At 43.7% G+C, this 21,459-nt stretch overlaps 1 protein-coding gene across 8 annotated transcripts in view; it reads left to right on the top strand.

Annotated features, from left to right (window-relative positions):
• The first annotated feature begins 6,717 nt into the window (after positions 1–6,717).
• CRAMP1 (cramped chromatin regulator homolog 1) overlaps positions 6,718–21,459 on the top strand; it is a 120,932-nt gene continuing 106,190 nt past the window's right edge. For 4 of the 8 annotated variants that reach the window (XM_044979759.1, XM_044979752.1, XM_044979753.1 and 1 more), the window contains exons 1-3: positions 6,737–7,182; positions 9,220–9,291; positions 9,748–10,094. In XM_044979759.1, the coding sequence (XP_044835694.1) occupies positions 9,242–9,291; positions 9,748–10,094 (397 nt within the window). In that variant the 5' untranslated portion in view covers positions 6,737–7,182; positions 9,220–9,241. Of the gene's footprint in view, positions 7,183–9,036; positions 9,062–9,219; positions 9,292–9,747; positions 10,095–21,459 lie in introns of those variants that run through there. The other 4 variants (XM_044979755.1, XM_044979754.1, XM_044979756.1 and 1 more) reach the window with 4 other exon arrangements.

Genomic DNA, 21,459 nt, shown 5'->3' with positions numbered 1-21,459 from the left:
ACCATTTACAACATTTACAGTATCACACTATGTTTAAAGTTCAGTATGTATCAGTCTGTTAGGTGTCTTTGAATCATACTGATTTTCTAATTACATGATCCAAACATCTAACAGCTCGGTCATCTGGCTATCTATTAGTTGCAGTGACTGGCTGAGGTCAGTTTGGAATCGTTGAGTCTTCTTGTTCCGCATTCACCACCTGCAGAGTTTGCTCTGTTGGTTGTTCCTTTGAGGAACAAACTCAAGATGTCAGCGGTTTCTATTGAACTCTCCACTGTCAGTCTCAATCACATATGATCTTGGGTGATTACTTTTCTTTATGACAGCTGGAGTTCTTCCTTTTTCTTCATCCAGTTTAACACAAAGACAGTCATCAGGTTCTAGATCTGGCAGTTCTCTGAGTGACATCTCTCAAGGTCACTTTTTGTAGATGATGTAGTAGTCTCTTTTCTGACACTACTCTGTATGAGTCCCCAGCATCAACGTACACCTTTATGTCATCTTCAAGCTCATGAGTAGTTGAGTGCAATGCTTGACTCTGTGACCGCATATCTGCTACTACCAGATTTTTCCCATGAGCATATTTAGGTTAAAACTGCATTAACCTTATCACAGGACATTGGCATCTCAGCACTGCTTGCTCCAGGTCTTCTCTGTTGAGTGTTACAAGTGGTTTATGATCTGTTATCAGTGAAAAATAATCCAATCCACATAGATATAAGTAAAAGTTCTCACGTGCCCCTATGCTGTACTCATTTTCAATCTATTCATGTAGTTTTTCTGCTTCTGTGAAGGTGAGAGGGAAAAATACACTGGATTTCCACACAGATTCATGTTGTTGCAACAATGCACCACCTAGGCCATAGCTGTTTGCATCCACACAGACCATTGTTGTTTTTTTCACATCATAGTACCTGAGAACTGGTGCTATTGAAATAATTTATTTTATACTTTTAAAGGCAATTTATTGATGTGGCCACCATAGCCAAGATGTTTTGGTACATTCATTGGTGAATTCATTCTCAAATTGCTTTTACTTTCTCAGGGCTAGGACTGATTCCATCTTTGTTAATTGTCTGTCCCAAAAACTTGATCTGATGTATGTGGAAAATGGACTTTTCCTTATTTAGCTTCTGTCCAGACTAACTGATTAAGCTGAGAACTTCATTGAGGGTTTTGTCAAGTTATTACATCAATGACCCATATATCAAAATATCACCCACAAAAACTACAACTCCATCTGTAAAGAATCCTGTGGCACCTTATAGACTAACAGACGTTTTGCAGCATGAGCTTTCGTGGGTGAATACCCACTTCTTCGGATGCAAGACGAAATTCACCCACGAAAGCTCATGCTGCAAAACGTCTGTTAGTCTATAAGGTGCCACAGGATTCTTTGTTGCTTCTACAGAACCAGACTAACACGGCTACCCCTCTGATACTTAACTCCATCTGTGTTTATTAACAGTTTTGCCATCTTTCTTTGAAAAATTTGAGATGCACTGGTAATCCCAAAAATAATCTTTGAAAGCAAAATCTCCCAGAGGGTGTGATAAAAGTAGGCTGATTAGCATTCTCTTAAACTAAAGGAATTTGCCAGATTCCACTAAAGAATCCATCTTGGAAAATACAGTAGCTCCTTTCACTTTGGGGAAGAAGTCATCCAGTGTTGAGAAGATATATTTTTCTGACAACTGCTACATTATATCTTTTAAGATCCACATAGCTTTGTATTTTTCCACGTTTTTGTAATCAGTACCACTGGGGCTCACCATGCTGTTGGCTCAGAGATTTTCTCAATTATGCCAATCCATTCCAATCTCTTTAACTCAGTTTCCACTTTATGAAGCAATTGGATAGGAATCCTGTGAGGTGTATGTACACTAGATGGTTCAGGATTATCTCTTAAGATCATTTGTACTGTATCTCCTTTCAAAAGTCCAATATCACCAAATACTCAGTCAAGTTCTAACACCTTTCTCACTAGGCCCATTATGGCTGCCACACTGTGGCTGAGAAGGTTGTTGGTCTTTGATCCTTTGATCACATGCACACTGAATGCGAAGCTTTCATCTTTGAAAGTTGTTTCTGTGGTGAACTAGCGCGTGCTGTTCAGAATACCTTCAGGGCTAGTCAGGACTGTATCAGTGATTTCAACTCTGGGAGGGGTTGAAGGTGGTTATATGTCCCTTGTGATACGTCTGTCACATCTGCTCCTAGTAAATGTTAAAGTCAATAGTTTTTCCATAAATATTTAGTTTCACTCTCCATTCAGGCTCTGTCTCATCACATGATCAGTTCCAAAACAACAGCTCTTAACTGTCAGTTCTCTGACTGTCTTAGTGCAGCAAAGAGCTGCAAAATGTCCATATTGTGTACAAAGCTGTGTCTTGTAGCTTTGGCTGGACATATCTTTCTCTGGTTATGAATTTTTTCACATCTTGTACATTTAGTCTGAAAGATTTGTAGTTTGCCTGGGACTTTTCCCTCCTTGCCTCAGGGGTTTTAAAATTATTTTTAGCAGTCATGCTGTCTCTCTACAGTTTCTTAGCTATTTTCTAGTTTTGCAAGTTGCACCTGCATTTTGTTTTGCTGCTGCATTTGCTCAGTCTGCTTTGTGATCTAGACAGCTGTTTGTAGAGTTAAATCTGTCTTTAATTGTAGCTAAGTGAGAGCTTTTATTGGTAAGCCCCATGACCTATCTCTGATATTTTCATGTTTTACAGTCCCAAAATTGCAGTTTTCCACAAAGGCATGCACAGCTCTTATAAGAGATTCAGCAGATTCCCATGGTTCTTGAATTCTCTGCTGACAACACACCCTTTCAGAAACCACATTTCTCTGGGGTACAAAGTATGCATCAAACATAGACAGAACTCTTTAATGGTCATCTTTGTGACTATCATCAGCAAATCACAGAATTTTAAGATACACTCTCCCTGCTTCCCCACAGCATAATTTAAAGACAATATCTGGATGGCTCCAATTTCCTGGTGGAATTTACTAGCAATGTGGAATTTTGGCAAAGCTCTGCTTCTACTCTCTCCATTTACAAGGTCTGTCAAAGCTGAAGTTTTCTAGGGCATCAAGGAGTGGCAAGTTGATGGGATTGATCCTGCAGCATTTGTTGCTTTTTTCTTCTTCTTTGCTGTTTTCTTTCCATTTCTGTTCTCCTCTGGCACTAGTTAGGTTACCTTTACTTCTGACACATCACATACCCCTTGTGCATGGTAGTTTGCAGAGTACCTAGCAGGCTTCTGTACCAGATTTGGAGTGGCTACAGAACTCCCTCCCCTCATGCAGCAACACAAGAGCTGCAGTTTCTTTGACTGTGACCACCTCAGAGTCAGTACCTTAAGCACAGTATAGCCAAGTGGCAGAACACCCCAACACAGTGGTTCTCAACCAGGGGTACACAAAGGTCTTCAGGGGGTACCTCAATTCATCTAGATATTTGCCTAGTTTTACAACAGGCTACATAAAAAGCACTAGCAAAGTCATTACAAACTAAAATTTCATTCAGACCATGACTTGTTTATACTGCTCTATAGACTATACCAGGGGTCGGCAACCTTTCAGCAGTGGTTTGCAGAGTCTCCATGTATACACTCTAATTTAAGGCTTTGTGTGCCGGTAATACATTTTAACGTTTTTTGGAAGGTCTCTCTATAAGTCTATAATATATAACCAAACTACTGTTATATGTAAAGTAAACAAGGTTTTCAAAATATTTCAGAAGCTTTATTTAAAATTAAATTAAAATGCAGATTTTAGTTTTCCAGTGTCTGGTGGCACATATTTAGATACTTTAAGCTGCACACAGGCTTCTGAGTTATAAGTGGGTAACCAGCTGGCAGGAAGTCAGCAGCTGGAACCCCAGATCTGCAGCTGAGGTGAGTGGAGCTGGCAACTGGTAGGGCTGAAAGCCTGGACCCTGTCTGGCAGGGGGCCTGCGTTGGAACTCCAACCAGAAGCAAGGTGAGTGGGGCTGCGTCGGGACCCCGGCTGGCAAGGACACAGCAGCGGGAACCCCAGAGGGGGTTTCAGCTGCCGGCTCCTGCAAGCTGAGGTCTCAGCCTGCTGCCAGCCTGAGGTTCCTTCTCCCAGGTCAGCAGTGGGTGCTGAGTGGGGCTGCGGCAGGGGGGACCCCGGCTAGCAAGGGGCCAGCAACAGGAACCCCAGCGCAGCGGCTCCTGCCAGCTGGGGTCTCAGCCTGCTGCCAGCCTGGGAGAAGGAAGCCCAGGCCAGCAGCGGGCGCTGAGTGGGACCGGCGGTGCGAGCCCAGCTGGCAGGAGCTGGCGGTGGAAACCCCAGAGCGGTGGCGGGCTGAGCGGTTCCTTCCCTCAGGCCAGCAGTGGGTGCTGAGTGGGACCAGCGGCGGGACCCTGGCTGGTAAAGGGCCAGCAGCAAGAACTGCAGAGCGGCGGTGGGCTGAGCAGCTCAGCCTGCCCCGGGTGCCATCAAAAATCGGCACGCGTGCCGTAGGTTGCTGACCCCTGGACTATACACTGAAATGTAAGTACAATATTTATATTCTAATTGATTTATTTTATAAGTATATGGTAAAAATGAGAAAGTAAGCAATTTTTCAGTAATAATGTGCTGTGACACTTTGCCAGTTTTATGGCTGATTTTTTAAGAAAGTACTTTTTAAGTAAGGTGAAACTTAGGAGCATGCAAGACAAATCTGCCTCCTGAAAAGGGTTCAGTGTCTGGAAAGGTTAAGAGATACTGCAGTAACAGAGGTTTCAGTGGTAGCCGTGTTAGTCTGTATCAGCAACCCCCCCCCCCCCCAAATGAAGTCATTGTGGCACCTTAGAGACTAACAAATTTATTTGGGCATAAACTTTTGTGGGCTAGAACCCACTTCATCAGATGTATGAAGTAAAAGATACAGGAGCAGGTATAAGTACATAAAAGGATGTGGGGTGCTTTACCAAGTGTTAAGTCAGTCTAACAAGATAAATCAATTAACAGCAGGATACCAAGGGAGGGGAAATAATTTTTGAAGTGGTAAGAGAGTGGCCCATTGCAGACAGTTGACAAGAAGGTGTGAGTAACATTAGGGAGAAATTAGCATTGGGGAAATTAAATTTAAGTTTTGTAATGACCCAACCACTCCCAGTCTTTATTCAAGCCTAATCTGATGGTCTCTAGTTTGCAAATTACTTCCAGTTCTGCAGCCACACCACCCGACAGAGTGGAGATAATATTTAATACAGCTCCCTGTAATGATGCTGGTTCTGGCAGGACCCAACTGAGAGTGCCAATTCAGGACAAATTGCTTAAAACAGGGCAGTTACAGCCCAAGGCTGGGGTTTTTCCACCTCTAAGGCAAACCAAACCAGCCAGCCAAACAGGACTTTGGTCTCACTTCACTGGCTAACCACAGGTCACACAAGCAATTCCTTTAGATACTTCAGTTTTCCAGTATCACCACCAGTGCGACTCGTCATCGGGATGAATGGTTATGAAAACCAATACCCCAATAAAAGAAAAAAAAGGTTCTCTTGCTCCCAAAGAACCAAGCCCCAGACCCAGATCAATATACAAATCAGATCTTACCCACAAATCACGCTGTTGCCAATCCTTTAGAATCTAAAATCTAAAGGTTTATTCATAAAAAGAGAAAGATCTAGATGAGAGCTAGAATTGGTTAAATGGAATCAATTACATACAGTAATGACAAAATTCTTGGTTCAGGCTTGCAGCAGTGATAGAATAAATTGCAGGTTCAAATCAAGTCTCTGGAGTACATCCACATCTGGGATGGGTCATCAGTCCTTTGTGTAAAGCTTCCGTAGCAAAGTCCCTCCAGAGGTATGAGGCAGGATTGAAGACCAGATGGAGATGAGGCATCAGCCTTTTATAGTCTTTTCCAGGGATAAGAACCTCTTTGTTCTTTCTGTGGAAAATTACTGTAAAATGGAGTCTGAAGTCACATGCGCAAGTTCCTGCAAACTTTGCTGAGTCTCAAGGCATATCTACCATTCTCTCAATGGGTCAATTGTGTAGCTGATGGTCCTTAAAGGGCCATCAAGCAGGCTAGGCAGAGCTAACACTAACTTGTCTGGGGTGTCACCCAGAAGCAGAGCATAAATTTGAAATACAGACAGTATAGCGCCAATATTCATAACTTCAACTACAAAAATGACATATGAATACAGACAGGTCTTAGACACCTCATTTGACTCCCTTTATACAAGACTTGATGCCCCTACAGGACTTTGGTTGCAACCATGTTCTGTATTGTCCCAGTTCAAAGCAATAAGGTGACACTCCCTCTACCCGGTGCTACGTTTCTTGTTCAGTTCCAAAAGACAATCGCGCTTCCCCGATTTGTTACCATTGTCACGTGACAAGCCCTCGGGACCCGCCCCGGATCTAAGACACTGTCTCCAGAATGCTGGCAGCAGCCCAGTCAGACTGCATACTGGGAAATGCCAATCTCACAGGCCACACCCCTTCCCGGACGCTTCTGAAGGGAATTCTATACTCAGACCCCGCCCTCGAGTATCGCCATTGGCCCTCACTCCGCCAATCAACGCGTCTTGATTGGGTCCGCTCCACCCCAGCCTAGGCTGGCCAGATCCTGCCTCTCCCCTTGCGTTGAGGTTGCGTCACCGTCCGCGCGCCGCTCTCTGATTGGTCAGCGGTGTGGCTGCGGCCCCGCCTTTGCCTTTTGCCCGTTCGCCGTCGGCCAATGGGACGGTTTGTTTGGGGTTTGGAGGGGGTATCGACGCGCGCTCAGCTGTGCCCGCATCTCTCCGCTGCGCTCCCCCCGCTGCCGCCGGCCTCAGGGTGACGAGGAAGCGGAACCGCGTCCAGCGTCCAGGCCCCTGTACGCGGCCCGCTGCAGGGTCGAGATCCAGGGGTGGGGGCTGCTGCTCCGGTCGGGGGGGCCGGAGGGCTCTCGGAGAACGGCCTGCTGTGCCGGCCGGGGGCAGAGGCCGTGGTTGAGGGAGCCTGGGGAGCAGGCTTCGCCTCTCCGGCCGAGCACGCACTGCTGCAGAAACAACGGATGTGGGGGGACAGCTGGAACCGAAGGATATTGGCGTGCTGAGGCAGCTGCACGAGCTGGCGGATTAGGGGTGTAACTGGGGGGACCTGGGGCTGCCGGAGCCAGAAAATCAACCGGAGAATCTGGGGCGCAAAGGCTGTAGCGGGGTGTTGATGCATCAGGTAACCCTTCATTAGAAGATGGGGCCTCTAGGATCTGGGGAAGGGGGGGCGTCTGCATCAAGAAAAAGAGGAGCAATTTTAGGAAGCCAAACTTGGTATCTATATTTTGTGTATGGAACGGTATTTTGCCCGTGGGCCCTGAAGACTCTGCCACTGTCTTCCCTCTCATGTATTTTTGGGTCTAAAGAAGGACAGGCGAACCATAGATCAATTCCTTATTAAAACACATTTTTCTAGCCTTAATACATTTTTGGGAAGAAGAGAAGTGCCTATAGAGGAGAGTGTGGGTTTTACCAGAGGAAGGTGTAGCAGAGCATGAAGATATGGAAAAGCAAAGGCTATAAAGGTGTCAAGATTTTTCCGTTTTAGAGGAAAAGGAAAAACAGGTGTAATGTGGAGAAGAGAGTTACGCGACAACAGCTAGGTGGGTGAATTGGGAGGAGAGTTGCAACTGTGATAAGCATGAGAGGTTTTAGCCAGAAGAGTTTATAGAAGAAACTGTTGGAAAGTAGGGTTACATTGAGACTTGCTTTTTCTGATACTTCAGTAGCCATTACACCGCCTTTCATGATACAGATTTTGTTCTGATAGGGAGAGTACATTTTCTTCCCTGTTGCCCTGGTTGTTGGGAGGATGTATTCCTTTAATTTGTGGCCATGAAACAAACGGTGGGCTTGTAACCACCCTCATTCAACCAAAGGGATTGAAACCCCCCTTAAATATCATACACCCCAGTCTTATTAGTAGGTAAAAATAAAAAAACACAACAACAATATTTTTTTTTAGAACAAGTTGTAAATTGCCTTGTGTGTAGTTGGGGTGATTTGTCAGATGTATCGCTTACCACGTTTTAATGTGTATTAAGGGTTGTGTACGCTGTTGACAGAACATTTCCCAAAATAATTCTACACTTGTAAATATAATGGCTTAATTTAAAGCATAGGGAGAAAAACATGTACTTTTAACGTCATCCATTTTAATCAAAATCACTGTACTATGCAATGGTTGTGCAGCCACCACACTCCTTTTAAAATGCATTATAGTCGTGTCTGCTTTTTCTGTATTCACTTCAGTGTGTAGTAAATGTTTTAGTTTTGTTGTTACTTGGAATTTTATTAATTTGTTGGCAGTTGGTTTTTCTTATTTGAATTTGGACTATGGATTCTGGTTTTGTGATAAGGCGATTGCATTATTGTTGCTAGATCGTTCTATTTTATTTTAGTATGGCGTCTTTCTTGAAAGGTGTAGTCTTGTTGTTTTTAGATATAGTGTCTGTAATATTTTCCCCTTCTGTAAAAATTAAATCTGCTAAAAGTCTCAGTGTCTAAAACCTTTCGTGTGTAGTGTGAGATTTTCCACTGAATTTAAAATAATAATTGAGCAGATTTATGAACCAGAGCAAAGCAAGTGGTCAGGCTATCGGCTACAGTGGGTCCAAATGTCAATTTTGGAATTAAAGATGATGTATAATGCATTTCAGTGGCAGCAGAGCTCAGTTAAGTGGACTTCTAACAAATTAAACTTTTTACTTGGCAAAGTGATTGCAGAATCTCTTTGAGCAGAACGGTTTTCTTTAGGGTTCAAAAAACGACAGCAAATGTTTGGATCTGAGCGTTTTGTGGCTTTTTTTTAAATTGGGGTGGGGGCTTACAATAAGTATAAAAATGATGGAAGTTGATGACGTAGCAAGCAAAGTTTATGGCTTTGGAAAGCCAAATCCTTTCCCGGTGTGCCGTTTTTAAAATGCAAACGTTGACAGGCGATCAGCCCCCAAAGCGATGCTCCTTTGCAAAGACACCAGAGCTTTTGGGCTCATTGTATACTTGACGGTCTGCCACCTTCCTGGGGAAAAAGTTCCAGCTTAGGCTAAAGCAGAAAGGTGCCTGGTAATTTGAAAGGGGGTGGTGGTGGTTGGAAATCTTCATAGCCTTGGCCAGTCCCAGCCCCAGAGAGAGAGAGAGAGAGAGAGAGACAGACAGAGAGAAGGAGAAGCTGCTGCTGCTGCTGCATCTAGGAATATGAATTTCCCCCCCTCAGCAGGTCGGATCACCTCGGCTCCATGGTGAGGAGAAAGAAGAGCCCCCCTGGGCCAGAGGAACAGCACAATGGGTAGGATGGGGTGGGGGCGAGTCACTTTTAGGAGCCCCTGTCCATGCTCTGCGCTCCCCCTGTTCCGCTGGGGTTTTTTTGGTGGCTGTTTTTCTCTCTGTGTGTGTGCTTGTCGAGCGCTTCCAAACGCCTGAGTTTGGCTTGGCAATTTCCTTGCCAAAGGCGCTTCTAATCCCTTCAGGAAGGTGCCAGGGGTCTGCCGGGGACGCCTGGCTCCCTTTTGGGGTGGTTTAGGGGGTTTCCTATGGGGCTTTTCCCCTCCCACCCTTCGGCACAGGTTGTTGGGTCGGGACAGCAAACGAAAGGGGATTTAGTAACAAACAACGGCGGCCATGTTGAGAGGAATTTCTGCAGCTAAACTTCTCCCCTCTCAGCCCAGGGATTTTCTTCCCTCTCTAGTGGGGGTCTGTGGCTTGACTTTGTGCCCCCCTCTTTTCTTTCTCTCCTCCCCAACAGGATGACAGTGAAGCTGGGAGACAGCAGCGGGGAGGAAGGGGTGAAAAAGCTAGGCAAGCGAGCAGGAGGAGATGAGTCCCTGGAAGAAGGGGCAGGAAGAGGAGGAGAGGCAGCTCCAGGCAGGAGCAGCACAAAGAAAGAAGAGAAGATTATTAACAACAACACTAATAACCCCTCATCCAGCCCCAATATCCCCCAAGCCCCATCTTCTCTCCAGCCCTCCCACAGCCAGGACCAGCATCATTTTCTCAGGTCCAGTGTCAGACCTCAGAGCAAGAGGTTAAGGAAGGATTCTCAGGCATCCTGCTCAGTTGGCAATAGCAGCAGCACTACTGCAAAAGGAAAAGGTACTGTATTCTGTCACCCCTAAAACACACACAAGGGGCAAGGGTGGAGGTGGGGGTCAAGTGCATTTTCAGAGGCTGACAGTTTTGTCCTTCAGATGCTATCTTTTGTGATGTTTTTTGTTTTGTTTTGTTTCTTGTAGTAGCTGAATTCCTGTGTCCCCCCCAAGGTTTGAGCTTGAATGCTGCCCACTCTCATGTTTAAGTTGCAAAAATGGGCACTTTGGATGTGTGCATGGATATTTTCCCCCTCTCCATTTAATATCAATGAGGATATTTAACACCTGCATTTACTCTGTAAATTCCTTTATTTTGGCTAGTAAATTAGAATGTGGCAAAATGGGTTGGGTTAGGTTAGGTGATTACGCACAGAATTATTAGCATTGGGCTATAACAGAATAACAGTATAATATCTGAAAGATATTGTGCAGGATAATATCTGAAAGAGAGGTTGCTGTCTGTCCCCCACACGATAATTTGAGACTATTGCAACAAAGAACTCTGGCTCTGGAAACACGTCTGAAATGTACATTCTGTAAACATGCCTAACCATGTTGCCTTAGGTTCCCTGCAGCATCCTTTGCTAGTGTGTTACTAGTTCAGAAATGTCCAGGGCACTTATATGTTAACCCTTTCAATTAGTTATTTCACTTTAGTTCCATGGATGACTTCTTCAGAGCTGTTGCTTCTTTGGAACAGGGGAAAGGATATTTGAGAGACTTGGTACTATTATGTGCACACTGTGCTTTCTGGTTGACACCTGGCTCTATAATTGGTTATACTTGGTTATAATTTTAGTTACTTTGGGCACCAATACTTAAGTGTATTTTCATTATTTTAAGGATAAGTAATGCTTTGTTGTTCTTAACCTTTTTATCTGAGTAAGCAATTTTTACCTCCACCTGCCCTTAAAAATAACGCAGTACTTCTTAAATATGTTTCAGAGGTGACCTTACCTCTTCTTTCCCAAGTACTGAATCTTCACATAGTATACAGAAGGTAAAAATGCTGAGAACCAATATTAGCTTTGCGTTAAAAATAAATAAAATATAACTTTGCAAGGTAGCATGTCCCATTAGATGTATTTAAACAAAACTTTTAAGTATGTTGTGTGGCAAATATTTTTGTAAAGTTTACAAAAGTACTTTTTTATAGGCTTAGTAAATTCTACTTAATCTTTTAAAGCCTCAGAAAAATCTTCAATGTGGGGTGTCTAGTACTGAGAAGTCTAGATAATTCTCTCCCCAATGCACTTAAACAAAATAAACAGAAGAATAGTTGAGATGCAGCTAATTATTTTAAGGATTGTAAGTAGTAGTACTCTTATCTCTCTGGGATGTATATATTCCATAATCAGCATGGTAAATGTGTATGTATTTGTATATATTAAATGTATACACATATTTTCAAAACAGTGGAATGGCTTGAAATGGCCTTGCTTACACTAAATCAGCAACCAAGCTCCGTTTATTTTAAGATTCATATACTGAAATTAACAAAAGAAAGTTATGCACAATACAGTCTAATGACTAGAATCTTTTCGGTAATTAGAGAAACAAATCACTGTACCTGATTATATTTTGTCCATGTTTTGGGGAATTTTATTAAATCATTGAGGACAGTCGATAACACATTTCAAATTGAGAACAGCTAGAAACTCCACTTGGCTAGTTTTGCTGAGAAGGCATTGGAGGTGGTTCCTCTGATATGGCTGTCGTTGTATCTGTCAGAATCTTAGAGAATGGAACTGTGGAGTGTGGGGATGCTTCTGAATTTGAATTCTTTATGTCCAAAGATGTAGGCTCTGAAACATTTTACTGTTTTGTCTAAATTATCTCTGTGATAGTGACATGTCTTGTGATCAAAACTTAAAGGTGTTTAGATTCCAAGTGAAGTACCACACAGTGTGAGCTTCCTGCAGGAAACAAATTGAAGGAAGGAGGCTTTTAGAGCAGCGATTTTTAATTCAGTTTTCTTTCTCTCATCTCCCATCCCATACTCAAACCCTTCCTCTCCACCCCCACAAAAAATTATGCATTTGAGCTGGTTACTGTCATCAGCTTGTGCTTTGCTGCAGTACTCATGTGGGATTCCCCAACCCTTTAGATCTGCTATCAGAGCTCAAGCCTTTCCATTGGCATGTTGCTGCCAGATGACAACTGCAAGGGCCATGTTAACACTGGCAATTCAGCAGCTACATTTGGACCAGATCAGAAATCCACCTTGTGTTATGGTCGTCCAATAATACACTCTAGAGATGTAAATAACATTTAAAAACAGTAACCGTGTAACAGATTACAATTCTATCGGTTACAGGGTTAAACGTTTACCTGGGGAACTAGGAGTACGGGGGCGGTGCTGCAGCACTCCTACATTTTACGAGGGGCTCCCTGCTGCTGGCCCCCTGGCAACCCGGAGGGAACACGGGCGCGCTGGGATGCTGGGCGGCAGCAGAGCAGCAGCCGGGAATTCGGGTGTGAGACCGGCAACCGGGATGGACCTCGGGCGTGCCGGGATGCTGGGCAGCAGCAGGGTGACAGCTGGGACCTTGGGCGCAGGGCCGCCAACCGTGATGGACCCTGGTAGCCTGGAGGGATCCCAGACACGGGGCCTGCAGCCCGGAGGGACCCCAGGCATGCGGGGCGGCAGCTGGGACTCCTGGTGCATGGCTGCTGGGACCCTGGGTGGAGTTTAACCATTAACAGGAACCAATAAGCATCAACCTTATCGGTTAACCTATTAAACTCTTACATCCCTAATATACTGATGATTACCTTTCCAAATATTCTTAAAGAATTGTTTCAGAATCTTTGGAACTCTCACTTGGGAATGTGTGGAGAGGTGGTCAGGAGGGAAATTAGCGAAGGTACAGTCATTAAACATAGCATTTAATTTCTTTTAAATAGTAGCTCGTCACAGGGCATTGGTTGGGCCTCATCATTTGTTATGATTTACCTGTAAGTGATATTTGGTTTAAAAAAAAAAGTTTTATTTGTAGCAATTTGTGCTGTTTGGGCATATCATTTTAGTAAACCAATTATATAAATAATAAACTTATTTAGGATATAATTAAAAGTGATGGGGGGGGAAATAGTTTCTCTATAATTTGAAGAGGAATCAGTGGAGTTTAGGGAACTTTTTATCCATCCTCTTTCTCAGATTCTGTTCAGCAGAGGGAAATCTCTTGGGAACTTTGACTTTAAAATAAGTAGGAATGTATTTCCAGCTGGATTCTAGGGTTGCAGCTCTTGCTCCATTAGCACACTGAGTTGTTGCATTTTGCAGTTTAGGGAAAAGGGACATAAGCAGCATCTTGAAGTGAAACATCAATGCTGTTTTTCTCTGTCCTGCACACTTTTTCACTTGCTGAGCAAGTGCATTGTGTATCTAGTGCATTGTGTGTATCAGATGAGCCTAGCTCCATCCTCTTTGGACCTCCCTGTTCAGGTAGTTGAAGACTTATCAAATCCCCCCTCACTCTTCTCTTCTGCAGACTAAATAACCCCAGTTCTGTCAGCTTCTCCTCGTAAGTCATGTGCCCCAGCCCACTAATAATTTTTGTTGCCCTCCGCTGGACGCGCTCCAATTTGTTCACATCCCTTCGGTAGTGGGGGGTGGGGGACCAAAACTGGATGCAATACTCCAGGTTTGGCCTCACCAGTGCCGAATATTGGGGAATAATCACTTCCCTCGATCTGCTGGCAATGCTCCTAATACAGCCCAATATGCCGTTGGCCTTCTTGGCAACAAGGGCACACTGCTGACTCATATCCAGCTTCTTGTCCACTGGTCCTTTTCTGCAGAGCTGCTGCATAGCCATTCGGTCCCCAGCCTGTAGCAGTGCATGGGATTCTTCTTTCCTAAGTGCAGGACTCTGCACTTGTCCTTGCTGAACCTGATCAGATTTATTTTGGCCCAATCCTCCAATTTGTCTAGGTCACTCTGGGCCCTATCCCTACCCTCCAGCATATCTACCTCTCCCCCCCAGCTTAGTGTCATCTGCGAACTTGCTAAGGGTGCAATTCATCCCATCATCCAGATCGTTGTTAAAGATGTTGAACAAAACCAGCCCAGGACCAACCTCTGGGGCACTCCGCTTGATACTGGCTGCCAACTAGACATCAAGCCATTGATCACTACCTGTTGAGCCCGACAATCTAGCCAGCTTTCTATTCACCTTATAGTCCATTCATCCACTCCATACTTCTTTAACTTGCTGGCAAGAATACTGTGGGAGACCGTATCAAAAGCTTTGCTAAAGTCAAGATATATCACATCCACCGCTTTCCCCATATCCACAGAGCCATTAATCTCATCATAGAAGGCAATCAGGTTGGTCAGGCATGACTTACCCTTGGTGAATCCATGTTGACTGTTCCTGATCACCTTCCTCTCCTCCATGTGCTTCAAAATAGACTGATTTTTCCAGGGACTGAAGTGAGGCTCACCAGTCTGTAATTCCCCAGGTTCTCTTTCTTCCCTTTTTTAGAGATGGGTAATATATTTGCTTTTTTCCAATTGTCCGGGACCACCTCCGATCGCCACAAATTTTCAAAGATAATGGCCAATGTCTCTGCAATCACATCCGCCAACTCCCTTAGCACCCTTGGATGCAGTAGATCTGGACCCATGGACTTGTGCATGTCCAGCTTTTCTAAATAGACCGTAACCTGTTCTTTCACCACTGAGGACTGCTTACTTCCTCCCCATACTGTGGTGCCCAGTGCAGCAGTCTGGGAGCTGACCTTGTCTGTGAAGACCGAGGCAAAAAAAAGCATTGAGTACTTCAGCTTTTCCCACATCATCTGTGACTAGGTTGCCTGCCCCATTCAGTTTCTAACATACCTTCTTGTTTCTAACATACCTGTAGAAACTCTTCTTGTTACCCTTCACGTCCCTTGCTAAATATTCTTCTGTATCTGGCCCTGTAAAATTCACTAGAAAGAGGAACCCCAAACTGATTCTTGGGCCTCCATGTGTTGCGTGTGCTATAGGACATGTATTAGGGCACTGGTTAACTGCAAATTATACTCATGCAAACAGGAAACCTTTTTGAGATACTTGATTTTTTTTTTTACCCTTGAGCTTTGAAAATTGGTTTAATCTCTGGAGAAAGGTTTTAAACTGTTATTTAATCAGCATAGACTCACTCCTTTCTCTGTCTAATTCAGTCTATCCCTTCATTCACTCAGTCCATTTCCTTCCTCCCCATTGACTTGCTCCAATTCATTACGTATTCTGTGTTTGTTATTGTACCCTCTCCCTTATTCTGAAAATGACTAGAGAACAGGAGAGCTCTGGAGAACCTCTCCCAATCCCCCCCTCCCCACAAACAGTAGCACCAAAATGCAGCTCCCTTGCCTACAAGGTGCTGAGTTGCACTTGGTGCATGCCTGTAAGGGGTGTGGCTCCACAGCCATGTGGCTTAAAGGGAACACTGATGGGAACTGTACCTTTCCACTTAAGGGTATAACTTTTTTGAGTTAAATACTATGAGGTTCAGATTTTGTCATGGTTATTTTTAGTAAAAGTCACAGACAAGTTGTGGGCAATAAACAAAACTTCATGGGAGTCGTGACCTGTCTATGACTTCTACTAAATATAATGGGGAGAAAAAGAGTTGGAAGGAATGAAAGCTGGAACACTGCAGCCATAGAGGGTCGGAGGCTTAGCCTAGGCTACAGCCCTGGCCAAAGCTGCAGGGGTGGGGAGGTGCACAGCCCAGGTCCCAGTGTGGGGGGAGGGGAAAGGGGTCGCACAGCCCCAGCCAAAGCTGCGGGGGTGGGGGGTGCACAGCCCCAGCTTCTGCCACAGCTGCGTGGGGAATCCATGACTAAATCATTTCCTTAATTATAACAAATTAATAAGGAATGCTGTCTAATGATACTCTTTTAAATAAACTATGCCCAAGGTGGGTTGACACAAAATATGTCCATAAATTCCAACTTTGTGTATGTACAACTTAGCTAAATTCTGTGTTAAATTTTGTCATTTAAAAAAAACCTCTTGCAGGCTGAAGCACTGTATGCTAATTATTTTTTGTCTGATTGCATTTCCCCCCAGCTATATTATAAAATCCTGTAAGGGGGGGGTGTAAGTGAAAGATTATAGTTGAAGTGCTCACATAAACTTAACGGTATCTCTATCGTATCTTAAACTTGCTAAGTAATTTTGCAAGGTGGAAATACAAATGAGCACTCAGTTGTATGCCTAGTGCTGGTGTCTAAAATGCACACCTCTTTTTAGCCCTTTCTTTTAATGTGAGAGCAAGTGAACACTGATTTACTATGGGTGGGAGCCTCATGCCATGTTTATTTAAAATGGTGTACAATGTGTGCAGATGTACCATACCCATACTAGCCATGTCTATCTCTGCACTTGTTAAAGTATGTATTGTGTAGAGCAGTGGTTTTCAAACTTTTTTTTTTTTTCTGGTGACCCATTTGAAGAAAATTGTTGATGCCTGTGACCCAACAGGGCTGGGGATGAGGAGTTTGGGGTGTGGGAGCAGTTCAGGGCTGGGGCAGAGGGTTGGCATGAGCGCCCTGGAGTGGGGTCATGAATGAGGGGTTCAGGGTGTGGGAGAGGGCTCTGGGCTGGGGCAGGGGTTTGGGGTGCGGGAGGGGGTCAGGGCTCTGGGCTGGGATTGAGGGGTTTGGGGTGCAGGAGGGGGCTCTGGGCTGGGGCAGGGGATTGGGGCCTGGGGTTACCTCACATGGTTCCCGATCAGCAGTGCAGCAGGGGTGCTAAGGCAGGCTTCCTGCCTGTCCTGGCACCGTGGACTGCGCTATGCCCCGGAAGTGACTGGCAGCAGGTCTGCCTCCTAAGTGGAGGTGTGCAAGTGGTTCCGCGCAGCTCTTGTCTGCAGGCACTGCCCCCCAGCCCCCAGCTCCTATTGGCTGGCAACCAGCCAATGGGAATGCGGAGCTGGTGCTCAGGATGGGGGCAGCAGGCGAAGCCCCATTGCCCCCCTGCCTGGGAGCTGGACCTGCTGCTGGCCGCTTCCAGGGCACAGTGCAGTGTCAGAAGAGGTAGGGACTAAGTGCTTCAGCTGGGCAGCACTGCTGACAGGTTTTTTAATGGCTTGGTCGCTGGTGCTGACCAGAGCCACCACAACCCAGTACTGGGTCACTACCCACAGTTTGAAAACCACTGGTGAAGCGAATGCTTCTAAAGATGTTTTTTTGCGTATAGGTCCCTGACAGCAATTAGAATGAAACAAGTTTAGCTGCACTTCAGCTGTCTGATTTGTGTATGTAGTGTAGGGGAGATGGAAGAAGCCTGCTATTAGGCTTCATCTTTATTGGCCATTTAACTGCCTTGTTTGAATCATCAGGTGCTGTTTTACTACTGACGTGTGAACATATCCAGAGGCTAGTGCTGTCCTAGACTTATACTTGTGAGAGGCCCCATGCCCTTTGCTGTAAAAGGCAAACAGGCTATGAACTAGTTTTCCCATTACAGGGCAGATACTCAAACGGAAGCATCAGCCATGCCTGCTTTTTATCCTATTCCTAGCTGGAGCTGCCTTTCCCTCTCTGGGCAGAAAACAAATCAGATCCAGGCTTCAGCTTTGGAGGGTTGCCCCACATGTCAAGATGCTTTGCTGAATTCCTGAAGTACATGCTTTTTGTGGGGTTGACTGATTAATTTTTTCACTGCAATATGTTGTGTTGTATCTGGCCAATGAAAGGATGCTGACTGCGGTTTAACAATAGGACTTATTTGTTTGGAGAGCAGTGAGGAAAAGGTTTCAACACGTGTCTTGTATTTGGTTGCTTTTTCAACAAGAAAGATATCGCTATGCACATAGCAGGGTGCTTTTGTAACCTTTCTGAAACCTAATCCGTTACATTTTACACACGTGCACCTTGGCCATAGGGATAAATATTTTGCTATTTAACTGTGCTGGACTGTTCAACTAATTCAAAGTCTCACATAAAATCCTAGAGCCAAGAAGGAATATTCTACCATAGTCTTTCTAATGCAATCCTTCAGCTAAGAAGTACTTCTGAAGAAGTTATATGCAGTCCTAGTCTTACTGATTGCTATAATGAAAGGCCAAAACATCTAAAAAGGTTGTTCAAAAAGAATCTTTCCACATGCCTTTAAAAGATGGTATTCAATAGATATGCTTTAAGAAATGGAGACAAAAGCATATTTAACTCTTAATTTTGCCCTTGTTCTATGCAAATAACTGTAAAAGCCACATTCTTTTCCAACAGATATACCTGGTAGATGTTCAGCAGGCAGCTGACAAGTGACCCTTGAAAATGGCGTTTTGCATACTGTACTCATTTTAATATTGGCCTGTAGGATGTGGATAAGGGGAGCCTAATCTAATGTATGTTCAGTTAGGCTGGTACAGGGGAGATTAACTCTCTATTGGAGAGTGACCCTTTGTATGCAGGACCCATCAGGTGAAGCTGTGAATTTTCTGACTTCTAAAAGGGGTGTGGGAGACCAAACATTAAGCTGCTGCCTGGAGCCTGGATGAAAGAACTCCTCATGGCTAGCCTTTATGAGACACCAGTGTTGTCTCTGACTCATCTACTGTATCTGATGTATGCAGTATTCCATTGTTTCTAACGTGCATGTTAGGTTTTTGCATTTCAATCCTTAAATTTGTTTAGTGCAATTTTTTAGCAAATTTCCTGTCTTTGCACTTCTAAGTAGAACATCTGGGTTCTCACAGTCAGAACACGACGATCATGAAGATAAAACTCAAGCCACACAAGAAGGAAACTAGCTCAGTTTTCTGAAGGCCAGATGGAATACTAAAAATTGAGTCCTGTTCAGCCTAATGTGATTTCTGACCTCTTCATATATGTGTACTTGTTTACTAGGCTAAGTACTAGATTTTACCAACAGTCTAGAATTTACAGAGGTTTAAACTTGCACAATTGATTGAGAGGCAGGCCAAGAGACCCAGCACAGAGGGACATGGTGAAGCTAGGCAGTGAGACCCAAAAACACCAGTCACAGAGGTCTGATGTACCAGTACTACCAGGCTTATAATTGTGTAGGGACCACTGCACTAACAAAATGAGTAAACGGAGCCAAAACACCAGTGTTGTATGGTTCATACGTGTAGTTATATTTGGACTTGTTCCTCACAGGTCATTGCAAAAATCAGCATGTACAGAAACTTCTGCCTTTACAATTGATAGCACAAGAACCAAATGCTAAGAACTCTTGCTTCCAAACTCAGTGCTTTCTACCATGTGCAGGGGTAGGAAGGAATTGTCAGAGGTATGATCATGTGGGATGACCAGTCTTGGGACTCATGTAACTTGATGTCAATAGATAGATCAAGAAAAGCCTTTGTGTCTCATTTGCAGCGAGGCCCTTTTATAAATGTTTTTTTTAGAATAGGCACTTAACTGAGATCCTTGAAATATTCCTCTTCCAGTATCCAACAACTTTGTAACGGATGGCGAGCTTCAGTGGAACTTTTTGATTTAATTCTTTGTTTGGGTTTCAAATTATTCATTAATGACAACGTGTGTGCACGTAAAATATATATGTAGTATAGTGAGAAATTAAATCCTGGATTTCCGGAGGCAAAAGATAACGGTGCATGAATACCTTCATTTTCTTCAGTCCCTTTCATCCAAAATACTTATATAGTTATGTGATAGGGATAATCCACACTGCCCCACTGAAATGCAGCCACACTAGGGTAGATCGTGGCAACCAGCTGGTGAACAGCATTGTGCACAATAGTGAGGGAGGAGGATTTTGCAAAAGACTCTGTTGAAAACTTCTGCTCCTAGGAAGAGTTTAAAGGATTCTAATGCCTTTGTAGAGTAGATAGAACATTGGGTTTTAAGGTCTTGCCCAAAAGAATCATGCATGATATACTGCATGAAATTTAATGTATCTACTTTAAGAAGATAAAGGGCTGAGCTGACCTTTCTAGGTCTGGAACCTGTATTTTCCGAGAGCGTAGTTATTCCAAACATGAGATGAGAAAGGAAGGGTGAAGCATCTTTGAACTAAATAGCATAATATTTAGAAGCTAAATGAATGAAGTTTCTAAAACCTGCATGGGGAAGAAAATCTCAATAGAATCATCACTTTCATGTTCTGTTTCATGCAAGTGAGAAGTATTTTAAAAAAGCTGATTTAATTTCTGAAAAAGTTTTAATTTTTATTGGAATTTTTAGATGGTTAGACATCATTAAGTTTGCTTTTCATGTTTTAGGATGAAAGTTTTAGATACCAAACATACTGTATGGCCTGTAGAAAACCCTTGATTAAATCTGTGCCTGGCCATTGACTTTCGGGCTGTGAAGATTAATCGAGTATAGATGGACACCTAAAAACCATTCATTCAGAAAGTAAAAAGAGGACTTCCCTGGTTTGAGTCTCACCTCCTCTTTACTCTAATGGAAGAGTTCACTCTGACAGCCATTAGCAGGAGAGACTGTATCCAAAAAGAAGATAGATTTGAATTCCCCTTGTTGGCTAGAGGTTTGATGACTAGGATCTTGATTTCCAGGGATAGATTTTCTACAGGATCTCCCCCTAAGTCTAGAGCCCTGTGCGGATACAAAATTTGTATCCACATCCGGTCCGCAAACATGGTCCATGGACATCTGTGGATATAAAGCGAATAGCTCAGATTTGCAGGGCTCTACCTATGTCTTTGAGAGAAATCTTTATAGTAATGATAGATTGAAATGTCATTTTTCAAATAACATATTAGAAAAAACATTTCAGATCTATCTCTTTTGATAAGCAGTTCTTGGTTTTAAACCAGTTTTTTTCTTTTTCTTCTCAGCCACCTATTAGCAGCGTTGAATGGTTTTACTCTAAAAAGCTATCACGTCTTAATGTCAAAATACTAGTCTTTTGGGGATTTTATTTATTTCAAAGTTTCTGTATCTTTCAAACTTTTCTATAAATGTGAGAGATTGGGGTCAGGGGATAGAGAAGTTGTTTATTTGCAAAGTATTTTAAAAATTAAATTGATTTTTCTCTACTTCTGGTAAACTGAACCTCCTTTTGGTTCACACACCTCCCCAAGGTAGTACAGGTCTGTCGCATCTTACGCGCATTTAACATGCGTGATTTCAGCTTTGCGCAGTCAGGAGAAAAAAAACTGGGCGATTCCACCAGCGTGAGACGCGAATCTGCTGTTCCCACTAAAATATTTTTTGGGGGGGACTTGACAGCAACAGCATGTCTTTAGGCCTGTGATAAGGGTCTCCTCTATAGTAACCCTGGAGGGTTGGCCAAAAAAAAATAAAATAAAAAAATTTAAATAGTGTATCTGCCCCGGAGTGAGTGTGAGATGGGAGAAGCGAATCTGCTGTTCCCATTACAGTACTCAGTCCCCCTGTGCCTCTCATACTGTGCGCAT

Source organism: Mauremys mutica, chromosome 11 (genome assembly GCF_020497125.1).
Source record: "Mauremys mutica isolate MM-2020 ecotype Southern chromosome 11, ASM2049712v1, whole genome shotgun sequence".
Lineage (NCBI taxonomy): Eukaryota > Metazoa > Chordata > Testudines > Geoemydidae > Mauremys > Mauremys mutica.
Note: the sequence above shows the minus strand (reverse complement) of the source record. Positions and strands in the feature narration are given on the sequence as shown.